At 40.6% G+C, this 20067-nt stretch overlaps 1 protein-coding gene across 8 annotated transcripts in view; it reads right to left on the bottom strand.

The window, feature by feature from the left end:
- Nucleotides 1-20067, bottom strand: part of PIKFYVE (phosphoinositide kinase, FYVE-type zinc finger containing) — a 341373-nt gene that overhangs the window by 5251 nt on the left and 316055 nt on the right. For all 8 annotated transcript variants that reach the window (XM_044303222.1, XM_044303224.1, XM_044303223.1 and 5 more), the window contains 6 exons: nucleotides 19116-19175; nucleotides 12938-13114; nucleotides 10234-10337; nucleotides 7637-7765; nucleotides 7300-7561; nucleotides 1499-1573 (listed from right to left, as the gene is read on the bottom strand). In XM_044303222.1, coding sequence (XP_044159157.1) covers nucleotides 1499-1573; nucleotides 7300-7561; nucleotides 7637-7765; nucleotides 10234-10337; nucleotides 12938-13114; nucleotides 19116-19175 — 807 coding nt within the window. The remainder of the gene's footprint in view (nucleotides 1-1498; nucleotides 1574-7299; nucleotides 7562-7636; nucleotides 7766-10233; nucleotides 10338-12937; nucleotides 13115-19115; nucleotides 19176-20067) is intronic.

The following is a 20067-nucleotide window of genomic DNA, read 5'->3' as shown; positions in this document are numbered from 1 at the left end:
ATCTCAAACAATAGGGGCATATCGGCAGAGGTGGGACCGACACCTGTCTAGTAGACGCAGCCAAAAACAAAGCCGGCAAACTGGTGGCACCAATTAGCGTTCCTACTGGCCAGCTGAAAATAGCTGAGCAGCACACTCAGCTATTTTAGGAATCCCCATAGAAATTAATAGCTGAGCCAGCGCTCGACTATTTTCGGTGGTCACATTGAAATGAATGGAAGGCAGCCGCGTATGCGCAGTGTGCCCTCTTTCACTTTGCCGGCTGCGTTTATGCCCTCGTTGTCTGAGATGGGAAAACACCTTTAAGTGTCCTATTGACATCTGTTCAGGATGGAGAAAGTACCAATAACAAGTACGGTCTAGCCTAAGGGAGTTCTAAAGCCTCTAAAATACTGTAGACAGGTGGATGCCCACCTTCTGACTTGAGGACAACAGGCTCACCTCTCAACCCATCGTAAAGTAAGATGGCTAATGCACCTTTCACAGTCACCTTTTATATTTGAATTCTAGTTTTTAGAATTAAAACTGCGTCTACAGAACATATAGGAGAAAAGTCTAAATAAATGCATGCTCACACCTACAACGTGTTCTGCTAAACGGCACCTCATGAATTATTTACTTACAGATGCATTTCACTGCTTGCATCTTGGAAACCATCTGTCACTGTGAAAATCACGCAGATTCACCACATGTAAAGCATTTAGATCATATGATAAAGGAAAATATATACTCAATATTATAAGGGAATATGACATTTTGCCCAAAAAGTGGAAAAGTAAAACTAAAGTCACCTAAGCAGTCTAACTGTAACAAAGGGCTGACCCTGGGCATATTTAGAAAAATGCTGGCATGCAGATGGATTTTTACCAATATCTCTATATTTGCTGACAAGTCTGCCTGTCAGTAGGAACAATTAAGAACCTACTGATGTCAGTGACCTAGAGTCATTTGTCTTCTGATCCAGGGGTACTTGGTAGGTAAAGAGGGAAGCAAATGACTACAGGAGGCTTGCAGCAATTTCCTTCTACAAGCAACTTATAAAACCAAATTAAATATAATAAAACCACAAAGGGTTGACAGTAGAACCCCCGAGGCGATTTCCTAACAACCGTATATAAATATGATGGTTTGTAGGCGCATTTTGCAGATAACTTTATATTTTAAAAAGGTTTACTCTTGTGTAATCTTTGCAGGCAGAAAACTTACATAAGATATATTTTTCCATTTTCTTACTGATTATATGCAGACCTTATCAAACTAAAAAAACTACAACTTGCCATGTGCAAACCTCTCGGTATTGTTTCAATCAACCTCCCCTTAGTCGAAAATCTCAACCTTTAAAATGTCTCTTGTAGTCACATAACAGGCTTAGCTTAGTATGTCCTTCAATCAACATGAACAACCCAAATTTATAATACCACTGTACTTGCACTAGTGGAGATTCAGTTTTACTCATATATGCATCTACCTATATAATATATGGATATATGCAACTTACCTTGGCCACCCAAAATACCAGTAGACTTGACCACCATTTCAAGCTTCTTGTCCCATGTAAATGTTCGAATGTAATCTGTAAGTATACAGAAAACTTGAAACTACTGTATTAACAAAGAGGAAAGGATTACAAGTATAATAAAGCATACAAAACATGAACCACCATGAGCTGATATTCACGCTTGCCTTACAGCAGGCACCTGAACTCCTCAGATCTTATTCACTTCTAGGGCAGTATGTTGTGGGCATGCTCTGTGACATGGGCAGAAATCAATGTGCAGGGAGGGGGAGCTGGAACGTGATCATCATTTCAGGTTAATGGTGTGATCCAGTGTTATCTGCCTTCAGCTTTAGATCAGAAGTGTTAGCTTTCAACAGACTCTCCAAAACACAAGAGGGGGACTTATCATCGGGACATATTTGAAAAAAGTTTTGCTCGAGTCCGGGTTAGCTTACTTTATGCCACATTTATCAAATGTCACATGTTTGATAGGTTTTAGGATAAGACATATTTAACACTTTTGTCTAGAAAAGCTCCTCCAGTTTTCCTATTCCATCCTCCTACTGCAGTGAGACAGCGACTTTAAAAAAAAAAGTCTCAGTTATAAATCTGGAGTTAAACTCATTAACATAGCAAACCACACCCACCTCCCCACCCATATTTCAAACCTGGAGTGAGCGGTGTAAAATGCAAACAATAAATAAATTAAGAAAATCGCAAAGTAAATAACAAATGTGAGCACAAAAAGTCACAAAATCCCCATTTTGCGACTTTTTGATGCCAGCATTCTGGAGTGAAGGCATGATAAATCAGGACCAAAATGTTCAGCCTACTGTGAGTGCTCACTGGCTAGCGTGAACACTGAAATATTAAAGGACTTTTTTTTAAAAAAAGACCACAAACAAAAAGACCACAAACATTTTTAGTAAAAAATAATTGGGTTATTTTCTGGCAATACATTTGCTTAAAAGGGGTTATCTGTGTTAAGAATCTGTGAAAGGCAGGGAAGGTGATAAAATAATACAAGATGTGATTCTTCACCTGCCCCTGCAGCCATGAGATCCTGTTCCTGGCTGTAGCGATAATGTGTCTGTATATCAATCACTGGCCTCAGTGGTATAAGGAACAAGACCGCGGAGGCCAGTCACGTGCTGTATTGGTGTAGGTCACTGCTGCAGCCATGTAAATAAAGCCCAGCAAGGAAGACTGGAGCGGGAGCGCTGGAGCAGAGGGTGGTTTGAGCCAATGAATCTAACACCTTCCCTTTTACCATTTTATTTTATTGGAAAACCTCTTTAATAAACAGAACGTGATCCCAACTTGTAGGTGCGACATACAGGATCGCTGTCCCACAAATAGAAAATAACATATGTTGTCGGCTTGGATGCTAGCAGTTTAGAAAAGCTCAAGAAAATATACTGCAAAAGCAAGCTAAGGCTACTTTCACACTCGAGCTTTGTGCGGATCCGTCAAGGACAAATTCGTTCTGATAATCCAACCGTCTGCATCCGTTCAGAATGGATCCGTTTGTATTATCTTTAACATAGCCAAGATGGATCCGTCTTGAACACCATTAAAAGTCAGTGGAGGACGGATCCGTTTTCTATTGTGCCAGATTGTGACATAGAAAACGGATCCATCCCCATTGACTTAGATTGTGTGCCAGGACACGGACACCAAAACGCTGCAAGCAGAATGGAGGCAGAATGGAGCCAAACTGATGCATTCTGAGCAGATCCTTTTCCTGAACGGATCTCACAAACGAAAAGCCAAAACGGCAGTGTGAAAGTAGACCAAGAATTTTCTCAACGCAAACTTTTTTCAAGCTCATCAATAAAGCTTAAGGCAAACGATTGCCTGTGACGTATACAAGACCAGTTATGGGTCCCAGGTGAGAGATAAGCTTATGCCCCATTTGTGAGACAGACTTGACATATGGCTGCAGTGGACAATTCTCCACAATAAACACAGCAGACTCTTGGGATTCTGGTCAGGTATGCAGAGCTTGTTCTCATTATCAGTGTGAAGTGGAACATTTTAAGCCATACATGTTTTTCATCAGAGCATTAACGCAAACACTATTAAGTTCTGAATAATTCTGTATAATTAAACAGATTGCACATTGGCAGTCTTTACTCACCACATACATATTTATAATGTCTATGGAAGGTTAATCTTTAAAAATAATTACGGCATAAAAAAAAACTTCTCCAGGAAAATGTATTGAACTTTCATAGGAACAAGAAAATAACTCAAACTTCTGGTACAGTGAGCTCACCGGACAGAACATGCTGGTAGCTGGTCTCCTGAACCCACTGTATCATTGAGATGAGCACAAAGTGGTCAAACCTAGATTTTAACTGATAACCTACTTCTACTGTAGCTTTCACATTATAAGAGCCACCAGACGACTGGGTCCAGTCAGACACCAACAGGAACAAGAAAAAAACTTTTCATACTAATTAAAACTTCCCCGGTGGTCAAAGTAATGGAGGGGTTTAACCTGCTTCCTCTGGTGGTCTAGGGTAGAAGATGATGCATATTTTGACCCCTGTTGTCAAGGGTAAAGTACAGGTTAATCTTTTGGTCGGTGGTGGTCTAGGGTAATTAGGGCAAACTACTAAGTCTGCACCCACCACTTATTGCACTTGCTCCCTTGCCGACCTGGTGTGTGTTTGTCTAGGTAAAAATAATAACTAGTAAACTGGCGGGCTACTCGCCCACTATCATGTGCACATCAAGATCAGCTTCCTGCCTGCCCTAAAATCACACACATCACTGCAAACACTTTTTAACAAGACTTTTTTCTCACACGCGCACGTTTCTATTTCTGAAGGTGAAATCTGTACATCTGAATGGGGTTGTTTTGGCAGCAAGCAGATGGATTTCTGCTAGTCCCATTTAGGACACTAACCCTCTGGAAAGACATGTGTCATCAGAAAATGACCTATTGTTTAAATCGCGTTTTTATGTTTAACATTTTAAAATAATTTTTGTGAGGTTATTTTTACATTTCTATGTGAACATCCATATTTAAACAAAAACCATAAAATTTTGCAGTTTTCGCACTGGCCACTAAGCCTAATAATAAGTACCACGTCTTGGTCTGCACAGAGCACTTTACTGCAGTTACCTGTTTATCTATAGACAGAGGTGGTATCATTACAGGCAGGATTAGAATAACAGATAAGACAGGATCCACCATTCACAATAGGCGATTGTCAGAGCTCATCTATTCTTCCCTTGTACAATGACCTCTGCACAGGTCACAGAGCATGCCCAGAAAACTCTCCCATAGAAGTCAGTGAGGTCCTCCCCTGACCATTGTGTCTATGGCCCATGGGGCTGCCGTAAAGCAATTTTCTTAATGCTTTGTAAATGCTGTTAAGAACAGATCAGGGAAGATGGCCGCCCCCAGAATCATGTTGAGGAAATAGAATAAAACATCTAGATAAAAAAGGTAAAATATGTGTTCCTATCTGGTTATAGCTGGCAGATAAAGTTGTTGGTGACACATTTGCTTTAACATATAAAAAATAAATACATGTATAAAACTGTCCTCTTACATATGCCTGCAAGACCGTCAGCAAGCTGCAACAGCAAGCGGTTTTGCTGAAATCAGTTTTGTCTCTACAATCTTCAGCTGAATTGTATGGGGACTGTTGGTCCGTGAAAACTGAAAAAAACAGGGCATCCTACTTTTTGACTGCAGTTATTCACTGTTGTGTGAATGCACCTTTAGTATTAACTTTACTATGTGCAAACTACTCAGCCTTGACAGTCAAATATACAGTAAGTATTCGGCAGTGCCTATTACAGCTCCACGTACTATGTTGCTCAACTTTCCCAGGATCCTAAAAAAGGCAAATATTGCATAATTTGGGAGCAAAAATGGGAATTTATTTAGGTTCACGTAGTTTCCTATGCTGTGTTACCCAGCTCTTATTAATCTCGAAATGAAGATATGAAGTGCTATAATATAATTTTAGAGCAATGGGGATTTAATTAGGTATATTTTGCATTTAGTAGTCCCTACTAAAAATCCACATGCTGTAACCCAGCTTTCCAGTGACCCTGAAAGGCAAATACGAGGCACCATCGCATAATTTGGGAACAAAAAAATTGGGATTTATTTAGCTACATTCAGAAAAATATGGGAAACTATTGCACACAACTTTGCAGTGAGAATGGGGCTTTATTGAGGTAGAATTGGCATTTAGTAGTCTCTATTACAACTCCATATGGTATGTTACCCAGCTTTCCTGGGACTGCAGTTCTACCTTGTATTACAATACTGAGGAATTATCACTGCATCTATCCATTGCAGGTTCGCTGAGATTCCTACCCAGCTTTTCCAGGTTAGTTGTCCTGATAAAGGGCTTTATCAGTTCATATCAAGGCAGGTCTGCCATTCTGCAGTCTTGGAAAGCTGAGTAACAACTTGTGCTGGGTTGTGATGGAGGGCATATTGGTCTATCACATATAGTATGAGGACAATGTACGCAGCTTGTGGTCAGCAATGCAGGGTATTGTCACCCAAATTTCACAGCACCCCAAACAAAGGTCAGTTTTTATGGTGGTTTTATCATTACTTAACTAGGCAATCTGGAAAAGGTGAGTAACAAATGTAACAGTAGTATGTAGATAATGCTCCCCTATTTAGTATATAGGAGTATAAATACATATAGGGGGAGATTTATCAAACTGATGTAAAGTAGAAGCCCATAGCAACCAATCAGATTCCACCTTTCATTTTCCAAAGGAGCTGTGAAAAGTGAAAGGTGAAATCTGATTGGTCGCTATGGGAAACTAAGCCAGTTCTACTTTACACCAGTTTGATAAATATCCTCCATAGTGAATATCCTTCATGCCCAGTTGGTCTCCAGCATAACTCCACATTTATTGCTACGCAACTAGCCTTGAAAGATAAAAGTGCCTAATTACGCAGCAATATAGATAGCTGGAATTTTAATAGTATAATTTTGGAAAGCTGTAGAACTGTAATGGAGACTTTGGCTGTGTAAACATTGCCGTCCTGATGCTATGTGTGTACAATGGTATACATTATGTATACTGCTTCTGTCACTGTATGAGCAATCAGTAAGAGTAACCACCACAAAAACACCTTGCACTATTGCCCCTGTGAGTACAGCTGGCTGATGTTACTGTGTGTACTACAACTAGTACTATTGGCACTATATCTATTTCATACCATTTGTAAGTAAGAAATCCCTCCCAACAAAATGGCCACACTCACTGGGTAGAGAAAGTAGGAAGACTAAACCCAGTCCCCTCCTCCTAAACTTCTTGGTAATAGCATCAGATGATGGAGAGAGAGAGAGAGAGAGAGAGAGAGGGGAGAAGTCATGGCTGCAGCCTGAGAGAATACACTGATTCACTATCATATTTTTATGGTCTACAATTGTGATAGAGGAGCAAAAAAAATAAGAAGAAAAATAATTTTTCATGTTGCCTTGTGTATTCTGGTTTACTGTCCCTTTCAGAAGGGAAAACCTTCTGCTGCATCAATAATTGGTTAATTTTCCACTCACTAAATCTTGATATCTACTTGAGGCTCTCTTTTCCCACTCTTAAGTTATGGCAGCATCCACCATATGTACTTATGCAGAGAACACAGAATTATCTGCAAGCAATCGGTGGTTGGTGATCCAAAGGCAGACGAAATTGTCTAGATAACCAAATCTCAATTTTTGCCCAGGGTCATACTTCAAGTAACAGGAATACAGGCTGTAAAGTGTTCAGTTTAGACCAGGGATCAGTTAAAACATACAAGTACATACCAATAATTCCCACGACAAGCTCATCAGTAGTGTCATCGCGCCCTACTAGTAGGGAATAGTCAATGATGAGATGACTGGAGAGGAAGTGAGAGTCGCTGTGTATTGAGGCACGAAAGACAGATTTACAATGAGATCGGATGTACAAAGGGTTGTCCCGAACCATCTTTAACAAGTTTTCATCCAGCAGGACAAGATCACAATTCTCCTTTCCGATGTCCGTTTTCACATTTCGATTTCTCAAAGACCCTTTCAGGTCAAAAACCTATTGTAACCAGAAAATTAAATGGGCAAATGATCAGTTTTTCTTCTTTCAATTACTTTTATTTAGACTATTTACCTGTGCCATTTTTCGACCATAAAACAGATTTTCCATCACCAGAAGGTCCAACTTCTTCTCCGTGTTATTCTGAGAATTTTTGTACCCTATTCTGTACACTCCTAGTATTTTAGCCAATGCTGTTGGTCTCTGCAAGTACAATACATGAAAAGTGATCAGCACTGATTACAGGCAGAAGAAAAATAAAATAAATATTAACAAGTGGCAATAAACAGGAATCAAGACATTTAATGCCCCATCCGCAGTATAAAAAATGCACTGCTAATGCAAATGAAGCACAACTTACATGCCTTAACCCCTTAACAACCGCCCACTCTCTTTTGACAGCAGGTGGTGCAGGTTCACACTCTAAGGTGTAGTCTTTTGGTTTGCCTGAGTTGAGGGGGGGTTTAAAGGATGCTGGAGTGTCTCAGTGCTAAGAATAGCCTGGGTCCTCAGCGCAGGCTCTGCTTCACATCCAGGATCAGAGGAAGTTCCGATCCAGAATGTTAACCCTTTGATCATTCCACAAGTCCATAATGCAGCATAATCAAATGAAAGTCTCCCTGCAATCCATCACTTGGTGCCAGCATTAGGAGCCCAAGAACTACACAGCTCTGTCCACTGTGTAGTGGACAGAGTTACTTACTGCAGCACTGATCCCACTGAAGTGAATGGGAGGAGCGCTGCAGTAAAACTCTGTCCACTACAGAATGGACGGAGCCAGGGGCGGACTAGCTATAAATCCTACAGGAAAATGTCCTGGTGTGCTGATGTCCTTTGGCCAGGTACATTATGATCTAATACTCTCAGTGGTAAATTATGCCAGGAGCCAGGTAATTATATACCCGGCCTGTGGCTGCAGATGCCCCCCTGAATTCAATTTCAGGACAGTGATTCGTCTGAATACTGCAGTGAGGCATGGGAGTCCCTGGCTTTCTGCCTTGCTGTTTACGCACAGCCGGCCACTTTATAAATGTAGTGTACACATAGCACAGTGACTCCAGCATCTCAGGCCATAGGCTGAAAAAGTTCTGTGGCCTACAGCAGAAATGGAGACTTTGGACAGCACTCAAGTATTTTTTTTTCTTCTTTCTTTGGCCATTTGGAAAGCATAATACTTGGACACTATAGGGGTCATTACTAGGGGAGGCCCACACAGCATACTGAAGGTACTGTAGGGCTGGTTTGGTGTTGTGGCCCACATCTCACCTTTCAAGGCCCCTCCTCCTTATCTTTACTAGAGACAACTGAAGGAGAAGGAAGACCGAATGTTTCAGCTATTGATGGCCAGCTTTTGGGGAAGTATATTGTGCTGCTCTGTGGTACTTGGTTCTGCTGGGGTGGTATTTTGTGCTGCACTATGGAATCACTGACCTGGCCTAAATGTGTTGGCCCTGCCTACTTGCGTTACCCCACCTTATGTTAATTTGGACCTGGCAACAAACATGGGGGTACTTTTAGTATTTTCCAGGGCCACTTTAAGTTTCCAGTCCTCCCTGGATGGAGCTATGTAGTTGCTGGAACTTTTCCCAAACAGCTGAACAGCAGTGGTGCAGGGTGCTGGACCCCTATCAGTTAGAAAATGATGGCCTATACTGAAAACAGGCCAAAGCAATGGGCTGTCTGTTTAACTCTTTAAAGACTATGCCTGTTTTGGCCTTCAGGAGGCAGCACCATTTTTTAAATCTAACACGTGACACGTTAAGTGGTAATAACTTTGGAACCCTTTGGGCGTTTCATAGGAATTGATGAAAAATAGAGGTGAAATAAAAAAAATGTAATTTTTTGCAGATTTTCAATTTTATTAGATTTTTTGAACACATCAGGTGACAAAATAGAATATGCCACGTCTATGACCCCGATTCTGTTGTTTTTATAAATATCCTATATATAGCCCTAGAGTGCTACTTGACTCAAATACCAGCCTCAGAACTTAAGGAGCACCCTGTGGATTTCTGGACCCCCATTTTTGGGAAGCTTTTTACACACCATTTCAGGTTTGCAGAGACCTTGTGGTGCCAAAACACAAGAAACCTAAAGGTCCCATTTTGGAAACTAGACCTCTCAATGATTTAATATAGGGGTTGTCATTTTAACTTCACATGTCTTTCACAGCTCAAAGCTTTTTATTTTTACATGGGTTAACAGGAGAAAAAAATATCCCCAAAATTGTTACGCAAACCAAAAAGGATGGAGGAAAATCCTAGGGTACTATCAACTACCTATGTTCAACCCTGTCAAATCAACTGTAATGGAAAGGGAAGGAGGTACATTCATTGGATACTTCTGGTTACTCTCTGGCAGGAGACATCATCTGGACACCACAAACTATTGCAGGTTCAGTATTATTTTTCTCTCAGCGCATTAGAGTAAAAAGCTTTGTGGAACACATCATATACTGGGGCAGGCATCTATTCTACTGATCCCGTGACACAGTTCATTGATAATACTGCCTCCTATTTACCAACAAGTGGTACTGTAGTGTGAGGACTTCAGGGAACAGTTAGCGGAGCAGCAGAAATCTGTGCTCCTACTTTGCATTCGTAGCCTGCTACACAGCTAGATATTCCCTTTAAGATAATCTTGGAATGCCTTTGCAATCAGGACCTTGTTACCTTCATTTGCACAGCATTAGTAATGTACGTGAAGTAGTGTGGGGCGAAGTCAAGAAACGACTGAACTTCTAGGCGAGGCATCTGTTTCAAAATAAATCTGTCATCTGAGGGGGAAAAATTAAAGCAATATAATTTTATTACATAAGTATTCTCCCAACACATACAAAAAACAATGACAGTACACCATACTCTGAATTATTGTACCAGTAAAAGTCCATGCTATAACAAAATACACAATCTGCTTGATTTTCTAAGACGCAAATCCATACACACCATCTAATATGTCAGAACTTAAAATGGGTTCTGTAGTAATGTATGTATATCAATCAGGGTGGATTTGATTTAAATCAAACTGATTTAAATCAAGATTTAAACCACTAGTCAGTAAGGCTTGATTTAAATCATAGTTTTCTACACAAAGACTAATTCTTGCTGGTATAACTTACAAGACATGGAGAGCGGCAACCGGGGATCTCCCTGCACTTACTATTATCCCTGGGCGCCGCTCCGTTCTCCCGGTATAGGCTCCGGTATCTTCATATGTTCGGCTCAACTCCCAGACTGGAGTGCTGGCCAATCGCAGCGCTCAGCTCATAGCCTGAGAGAAAAAAAAACCTCTTAGGCTATGAGCTGAGCGCTGCAAAGATACCGGAGCCTATACCGGGAGAATGAAGCGGCGCCCAGGGATAATAGTAAGTGCAGGAGATCCCTGGGCGCCGCTCTCCATGTCTGTATGCTTTTATTGTAGTGAAAGATCCTCTTTAATATCCAAGTCATGTCTCAAGGCTTATTTTAAAGAGCTGAATATTGACTTATAGGATAGCTGCCTTACATCTGGTGGCATTAGAGGCAAAGCTTGTTAAGAGCTCATTTGCATTTCTTCCCTCCTATTGTGAATGGATTATTGGAATTTATTTACCCAAAAAATCAAAACATATACAGCCTTATTCTACATAATTAAAAAACTAATCTTTATTTCATGATGGAATAACCTTTGGAAGGTAATATATTTTCCTAAAAAAAAAAATCAGATATAAATAAAAAATTTAAATCATTGATTTTTATCCACCTTAATATCAATGGTCAAAAAAGATGCATTGGTACCTGGATATCACAGTCAACTTGGTTACCTGTTGAGCTTTTTGTAGTAGATGGTGAAATCCATCTTGCATGCTAACTTTAGTACATTCCTCAGTTTCAGAGCTTGCTCTATTTTTTCATATATATGTGAAAAATCCAATAAACTGCTTGACAATAAATATAGTAAATGCAGATTCAATCTTCCGCCTGAATTGGTGCTTTGCTGAAAGCTACAGACTGGACGATTTCTCCCACACGCTATAACTTGATTACTCATCCATTAAACTCCTGCACGAGTAATAACGGTCTCTTCTTATGGGAGCGTGCCACTGTTCTAAAAGAGCTGCACACACTGAGGTGGAGCAGATAAAAATTCACACTATATGGAGCAATTGTTAATCCTGTCACTTTGAGCAGATAGCGGGAGATTTCACAACTTTTGAGTATTTCAGATGCCTCTGCAGTGAGCTGCTAAGGAAGAATTCAAATTACTTGTAGACTGTAGAAAAGTTATCATCTTGTTTTCTGAATAAGAAATGGTTTTACAGTTACACTCCTGGGTGCAGGGAGTCTTGCATGGCCTCCATAATGTATAATCAATGTGTATCTTAATATTGGTCAGCGATATATCTTTGATACAGAGACACTGTGGTACTGTGATACAGTTTATTTCTCTCACAGTTTTGCATATTAATTGGGATACTTTAAATCACCTTAAGAAAATTATTTGCAGTGACTAATGCTCAGTCCATTAAAATGTATGGCTATAATAGCCAGAGATCAGTATATCAAATACTTGACTCCAGATCTCTAGGGAGCGTCATCCTTGTAGCGCACATGACAGAGGTCTATTGGGTTATCCATCTTATTAACAGTAACCTCCATGTAATCTTCTGTCTCTCCCCGATCCCCATGGATGGCATAAAATAGCTGATCATTATGAGTTGTACAAGCACTAAGGGCAGTGTCATATTAGAAAAGCTACAAGCTAATCCTTTCCAAATTGCAATGGACATAGTAACATTCAAGCATGGCCCCATAATAAAACTGCAGTGATGACCTTCCTTCCTGATGATTGTATACAGCATTTTCTGACATCCTTTGTAAAACAGAATAGACACGATGGGTACTGAAACCGCCCTACAGGCAATTTCTGTCCTGACCATTAAAGAAGCTAAGCGTACTAAGTTTGAGTTATCTTGAAATGCAACACACAAAAGATTAATCTAATGCAAATTCCACATCAAACACTGCATACTGAATCTCATTTCAGGATTTTCAGTTCATAACAGCATTGCTCTCAGAATGACAATCAGCCTGGACTAAACACTGCTAGGATGTGCATAATGAAGCTAGACTGCCAAGCACAACACTGTCCCTATATGCAGTTATCTGTCCGTACACTAGCAGGCCTGATTACCTTCTGTTTGGACCATTCATGATCATGAGAAGAAAAGTACCTCGATCACCTCTGACTCTAATAGTGATCTTTTGATAGTCAAAGCAATCTGGTAATGTCATTACTGATCACTTTGCTTTAATATAACAAATGTTATATGATGAAAGATAAAATGCTGCAGAAGCTTGTAACCTCCACATTTATATGTCAGTTCAAGGTGCTCACCTTCTGTTGCATAAAATGCAGCACCAGACTTTCCACCTCGAGCTTGCCATGGTACACAATGTGCTAGGGAGCGGATGAAGTCCTCTTCACTACTTCCCAGAATGACTTTGCGCATTCTGTGAAACTCTCCAGCATAGTAAATACGGCAGTAAAACTTTGCATTGGCATCTGAAAACTCTGCATAAGGAAAAGAGAGAGATACAATAAAAAAACTAAAAACACTAATAATAGTCCAAGTAACAAACTGCACCGGTCAATGCTTTGTGTATTCAGATGCTGAGCTAATATTGGTAAAATAAGCGAGAGCTCTCCTGTAAACGCAGGCAAGCCAGGGGTAGTTGTTCCATCTTTAAATTGCTCACATTGACTTCAAACTGTTCTGTACGACTACTGTATGTACGCAGTGAATCCACCCTAGTGCCGGCCGCAGCAGAGTGGTGTTCACAAGACCCTCAACGACCCTATTTGCCGATTCCCTTCAGCGGAGAGGTAGTCATATCTGCATACAGCAATCTCTATTAAGCTTATTGGGTTGCCAGTGAGAAAGACACCACAGCAACCCCACACAAGCTGGCACATCCCTTGAGCCAATAATCAGAAGTGTAGGCAAACCTCACGGAGAGATGCAGGTCAGAGCTAAGCCCCCTTAAGCAGGGTATAAGAGCTTGCGACCTTTTATCCGCTCTCTGCCATGGTGAAAATATTAGGGCACTGAATGGCAGATCACCCTTTACTAATTAGTAATTCTCTAAAAGGCTATTTCAGAAAGGGTTTTCTAAACCAGAAATCCCTTTTAATACCATAGACCAAATTAAAGGAATAAAAACTAAAAGAATCCTAAGGACCAAACTGTGTAGTTGTAGTATGCTGTGGCAAATAGTTGTAGCATTTTGTCAGTAAGTCGCATGCCCATTTGCCGCCAGATGTGGGCTTGCTTTGGCTGTGTATGATCTGCTGCAATATGTGGTCTCACCATCAGGCCTAATTCATAACGTATAACGCATATTTTAGTGTATATATTACGACAATAAAATGCAGCACAACCAAGATGGTGGCTGGTTTGGTTCATTAGGCCTGCAGTAGGATTGTGATTTGTGACTGTAAAATGGGTGCTAAAGTGCAGTCTGAATGAGGCCTATGGAAAATTTAACAAGAGAATAATGACCTTGCAGATTCTCAAAGACAATGGAAATCCGGTAAAGCACGATGAACAGATGAGGCAGGGTCAAAGCGAGTGTGAAACGAAAGCACAAGACAAGAAAAATATAGAGGTGAAAGCATTATATTGTATAGTACATGAGTAAGGCTACTTTCATACTAGCGTTTTTTGTGGATCCGTCATGGATCAGCATAAATGCCTCCGTTACAATAATACAACCGCATGCATCCGTCATGAACTGATCTGGTTGTATTATGTCTTATATAGCCATGACGGATCTGTCATAAACACCATTGAAAGTCAATAGGGGACGGATCAGTTTTCTATTGTGTCCCCATTGACTTACATTGTGTGTCATGACGGATCTGTTTTGCCCCACACCACATCGCAGACAGAAAAACGCTGCTTGCTGTCCTCGATGGGAGCGCAACCAAACAGAAAGGAATGCATTTTGGTTTTGTTCCCATTGACAATGAATAGGGACAAAACTGAAGTGTTTTCTTCCGCTATTGAGATCTTATGACGGATCTCAATGGGGGAATTGAAAACGCTAGTGTGAATGTAGCCTAAGGCTGGGTTTACACGTTCAGGTTTTTAGATGCACTTTTTAAAGACAAAGCCAAGATTGGATACAAAAACTGAAGACTCAGGTGTAGAGTTATCAAAACTGGTGTAAAGGAAAACTGCCTTAGTTGCCCCTAGCAACCAATCAGGTGCCACCATTCAAATATACTGGCTCCACTGAAGTGAAATTTGTTATCTCCGAAGTCTTGCAATCAATTGTAAAACTGGGGTCTTAAGTTGGCCTATTGGTACCTGGGTACCGAAACGGACTTAGGATCCCAGTTATAAAATGAAGGCATCTGTGTGGGTCCCATGTTCATATATGGAAATGAGCCTCTAGTGCTGTGCTCTCTCTGCAACTGCTATGTGCTCTCCACTTTGACAGGGCCAGGCAGACATGTTTAAGGCTCATTCAGACGACTGTACAGTATGTGTTTTGTGGTCCACAAATTGCGGAACCACAAAACATGGATACCGGCCGTGTGCGTTCTGCATTTTGTGGAACACACACAGCCAGCCCTATCACAGAAATGTCTATTCTTGTCCGGACAAGAATAAGACATGCTCTATTTTTTTTGCAGGGCCACGGAACAGAAGTTCCGCAATGCGGACACAAATACGGTCGTGTGAATGTGCTCTCACACCTGTCTTGCCCTGTCAAAGTACAGACACAGCAGAGAGAGTAGAGCCTCCAAGTGTAAGGGCTCATTCAGACGACCATATGAATGGGTGCGGAACAGGAGAGGGCCCATTCATTTCAATGGAGCCACAAAAGACGCGGACAGCACACTGTGAAGGACCATTCCGTGGTCCTGCAAGAAAGATAGAGCAAGTCCTAGTCTTGTCCGAAATCGCAAACAAGAATAGTAATTTCTATCATGGTGCCAGCCATATGCAGTCGGTGTTTTGTGGATATGCAATTTGCTGTATTTTGGTCGCTTCGTTCCAATACTGTATCGAGCAGGAGCTCTTGGAACCGAACCAGAGTTCAGGAAATGTTTTTTTACAGTACAAATTAATTTATGAAGTTATTACCCGAAGTCACACGAGACTTCGCGACGCAATAACTTTGGCTCATCAGAGCCAATACATTCTAATATTGTAAGGAGCTCCTGCTCCGTATAGTATTGGGATGAGGTTTTATGTGAATCGACTTTGGATGTTTAATCTGAAGTCGAGTCGCTCAACCCTAGTTAAAAACGTGGCGATGCAAACACAAAATGAATTTTTTTCCCCCTGAAGTCTTTATTTTTTTCCAGTATTAAAACACAAGAAAAACTATACATCTATACATCTGTGGTATCGTTGTAATCGTATTGATCCGGAGAATGAAAGTAACAGGTTTTACTGCTGTAAAAACAAAACCCATAAAACTATGACTTGTGTTTTTTTGTGTGATTTTTTATAATTTCATCCCATTTGGAATTTTTCTCCAGCTCCACTACATTATATGCATTCTTAAATGGTGCCATTAGAAAGTACAACTTGTCCCACAAAAAAACAAAGCCCTCATATGGCTATGTAAATGAAAAAAAAATATATAATAATATGGCTTTGGGAAGGCTGGGAGTAAAAAAAAAAAAAATGAAAATAAAAATGATCTATTTAAAACATTTTTGCTGTTATAATAAAATGAAAAATACAAATAAAAATGGCCACATGTTGCCACCCCCAACCCTTTACTATTGAATGTTTTCTATCTACTACCAGAAAGCCATGTTCAAACATGGCAGAAATGTTGAAGGTTTTTTAATCCAGATTTGTGGGTGGAAAATCTACAGTATATAAATGGACATATGTATTTATGTGCGACACCATAGCCTATCATTATAAAAATTGCTGAGACAAAATGTCGCACAACACGTCATTCGTGTAGCCCTAGGCACCGTGGAGGTCACTGTCAATAGCTCATAGCCTGAGAGAGAAAAAAAAGCCTCTCAGGCTATGAGCTGAGCGCTGCGATTGGCCAGCGCTACAGCATGGGAGAAGGAGACGCCGGCTGGGTGGAGCCTAACTATGAAGATACCGGAGGACATAACGGGAGAACGGAGCGGCGCCCAGGTATAACAGTAAGTGCAGGGGGATCCCTGGGTGCCGCTCTCCATGTCTGTATAGTTAGTTTAGATTTTTTATTCTAGTGAAAGGTCCTCTTTAACTGCTCATTTGCAAAAGTCCATGTTCTCCAGAGTGCAGCAACGGATTGCTAAGTGTAAGATTGCATTCAGCTAGGTTCATCAGTGACTTTCCTGGTGACAGACTTCCTTTAAACAATACTGTTCTCTCTATATTGTACACTCTATGGTAATGTATACAGAAACTTGTCCACATGAATGAAAAAAACATGTTGGGGATATAGACTGGAAAGAAAAAGTATGTGCAGGTGTTCGCACTGAATGCTGACTGAAAAAAACAGATGAACTGTGGGTTAGCAAGTGTAGTATTAACAGCAGTGTTGCTGTGAACCCTGGAGATCCAGAGGAATTCACCAGGAGACCGCAGCAATCAGGCCAATAGGGAAGATAAACTGTTTGCAGCTGCACTATGAGGCTTTCCAAACCAGTATCTGTGCCAAAGAGCATCACCGCAGAGCCCTGCTCTCAACAGCATCGAGTCTGGGATTACATAAAGAGATAGAAGGATTTGAGAAAGCCTATGTCCACAGAAGATCTGTGCTTAGTTTTCCAAGATGTTTGAAACAACCTCCTTCAGAATCTGTGTGCAAGTGTACCTACAAGAACTGGTGTTGTTTTGAAGGCAAAGGACGGTCACACCAAATACGGATTTGATTTAGATCGCCCTATTGCTCATTCATTTGTATTTTGTTAACTGATAGAAAACAAACTGTTAACACGGTTTTGAAAGCATTCTTACTTTTTCCTCACCTACCTAAAACTTGCCCAGCACGGATGATTGCACACATACACACAAAACACCAGATAAATCACAGCACAGATGCAATAAATGAATCACTATATATGTCAAGCGGTGGAAAAAAACAAACGTTCAGTGGTGTCATCAATTGCAGTTTCCCAGAAAATGTGATAGTAGCAATTAATGCAGGCTGGGGCTACGGACTGAATGAAAACTCTTCAAAGCTCAAGTTGCTTACCTGCTTTCCCAGTGTATCATATATAATTGGTCACAAGCCTCCAGCGCTGCGGAATATGTTTGCACATTATAAATAATTGACAATATGTCCTAACTGCATCAACACTACCAGAAGAAAAAGTCTCTTATCTAAAATGTCTCATATCAATTTCATACACTAAGCAGCCTTCTTTAAATCTTGAGAAAAGCCACAGTGCGACAGCAGAAATGTCAAATCTGTCTATTTTAGGAGTGCAAAATTCTAGGTGGTAGAAGAAAAACCTACATAAATCATACATTCACTGAAATATAGCTGCAATGTAATAACATACAGTCTGACTACATTACATAACACCATTTCCAATTGGCTGTAGTCACTTGTCCTTAAAGGGATTTTCCAGGGTAAACTGTAAAAAAATGGGGCAGAATGGCAAACAACCATTACCAAACACACCAATTTCTTAACATTCCCTGGAAACCCCTCTAAAGATCCCATTCACGGAGATAAAAAAAATTGGTCCAATTTCAGCTTAGTCGCCCATTAATTGTACGCCATGGCCAGCAGCAGACTTGTTTCTGCTGAGATGTGATTGACCAGATGTGAAGACCTGACACCGCCCCTGACATGCCTGTGTTAGTAGTAATTCTGGCAGTGTGCTATTCCTTTATAACTTCTAGTAGAACTAAGAAGAGATGCTCCAGAATAATCATTACATGGGGAATGCATGTATCTTAATACCGGCATGTCATTAGTGGTGACAGCAGATGATCCTGAGCACTGAAAAACTACATGTGGTAGGGCTCATACACACAAATGTATTTTTTTTCGTGTCCGTTAATTTGTTTTTGGGGAGGGCCCACATGCGAAAACATTCACTTCAGTGAGGCCACAAAAGAAAATGGAAATGACTCTGTGTGCATTCTGTGTCCGTATGTCCGTTCTACAAAAAAAAGAACGTCCTATTATTGTCCGCATTACGGACAAGGATAGGACTGTTCTATTAGGGGCCAACTGTTCCGTTATGCTAAATGCACACAACCAGTATCCATGTTCTGTGCATCCGCAATTTGCAGACTGAAAAACACCCAACAGCCATGTGCAGGAGCCCTTAATATACCCTAAATGCTACTTTTCTGTACATTCTATCTCCTCTTTAACTGGTCACATATAAAGCTACAGGGATGAGGTGGTATATATATATATTTTATTTTTATTTTTTTCCCTTTTGTTGTGCAACTTAATTTTATGCTCCAAGATTGGAGAGAACATCTGCAATGCATTCACATACATAACCACACTGTTTCACCATTGAAAATATGATAAAGTATGGCACGGCTCAGGGAACACAATGGCTATTTCATACTTACGCAGCTCAACATGGGGGTTCCCAGACTGTTTTTTCTGCTTATCTCCACCATCGGGATCATCTAAAGAAAAAAATTAAAAATAAAAGTTATGAGATTTCAGGGAAAACACGAGCATTGGTCCTTGCACTCCAGTCAGTTAATGAAATATGTTCTACTGAGATCTAGATAACTATACAATAGGGTTTTGTTCTGTTCTTTTTGTTTCTACCACTTCTAAGCTTCAAGGCCATATGCCAGATGCATTTGATAATGCTTCACTTGAGCACAACACACACCTGTTAAGCAATATGCTGGAACATCCTGCGCCAGAACGAACATTCAATTCCGACAATCTGCTTGTCTAAAGGTGCTGCCGATCATCCAATGAATGAGCGAAATGCTCTTTCTTGGGTGAAACTGTCGTTTGTGCAAGCAAGTAAATTATCTCTTCTGGCCAGCAAATGAAGACGAGCGATGGCAATAGCGATCGCTCGCTCTTTTACTGTGCAGGTGATCGCTACATGTACAGTCGTGGCCAAAAGTTTTGAGAATGACACAAATATTAGTTTTCACAAAGTTTGCTGCTAAACTGCTTTTAGATCTTTGTTTCAGTTGTTTCTGTGATGTAGTGAAATATAATTACACGCACTTCATACGTCTGAAAGGCTTTTATCGACAATTACATGACATTTATGCGAAGAGTCAGTATTTGCAGTGTTGGACCTTCTTTTTCAGGACCTCTGCAATTCGACTGGGCATGCTCTCAATCAACTTCTGGGCCAATTCCTGACTGATAGCAACCCATTCTTTCATAATCACTTCTTGGAGTTTGTCAGAATTAGTGGGTTTTTGTTTGTCCATCCGCCTCTTGAGGATTGACCACAAGTTCTCAATGGTATTAAGATCTGGGGAGTTTCCAGGCCATGGACCCAAAATGTCAACGTTTTGGTCCCTGAGCCACTTAGTTACCACT

The sequence above is a fragment of the Bufo gargarizans genome, chromosome 8, assembly GCF_014858855.1.
Source record: "Bufo gargarizans isolate SCDJY-AF-19 chromosome 8, ASM1485885v1, whole genome shotgun sequence".
Classification (NCBI taxonomy): domain Eukaryota; kingdom Metazoa; phylum Chordata; class Amphibia; order Anura; family Bufonidae; genus Bufo; species Bufo gargarizans.
Note: the sequence above shows the minus strand (reverse complement) of the source record. Positions and strands in the feature narration are given on the sequence as shown.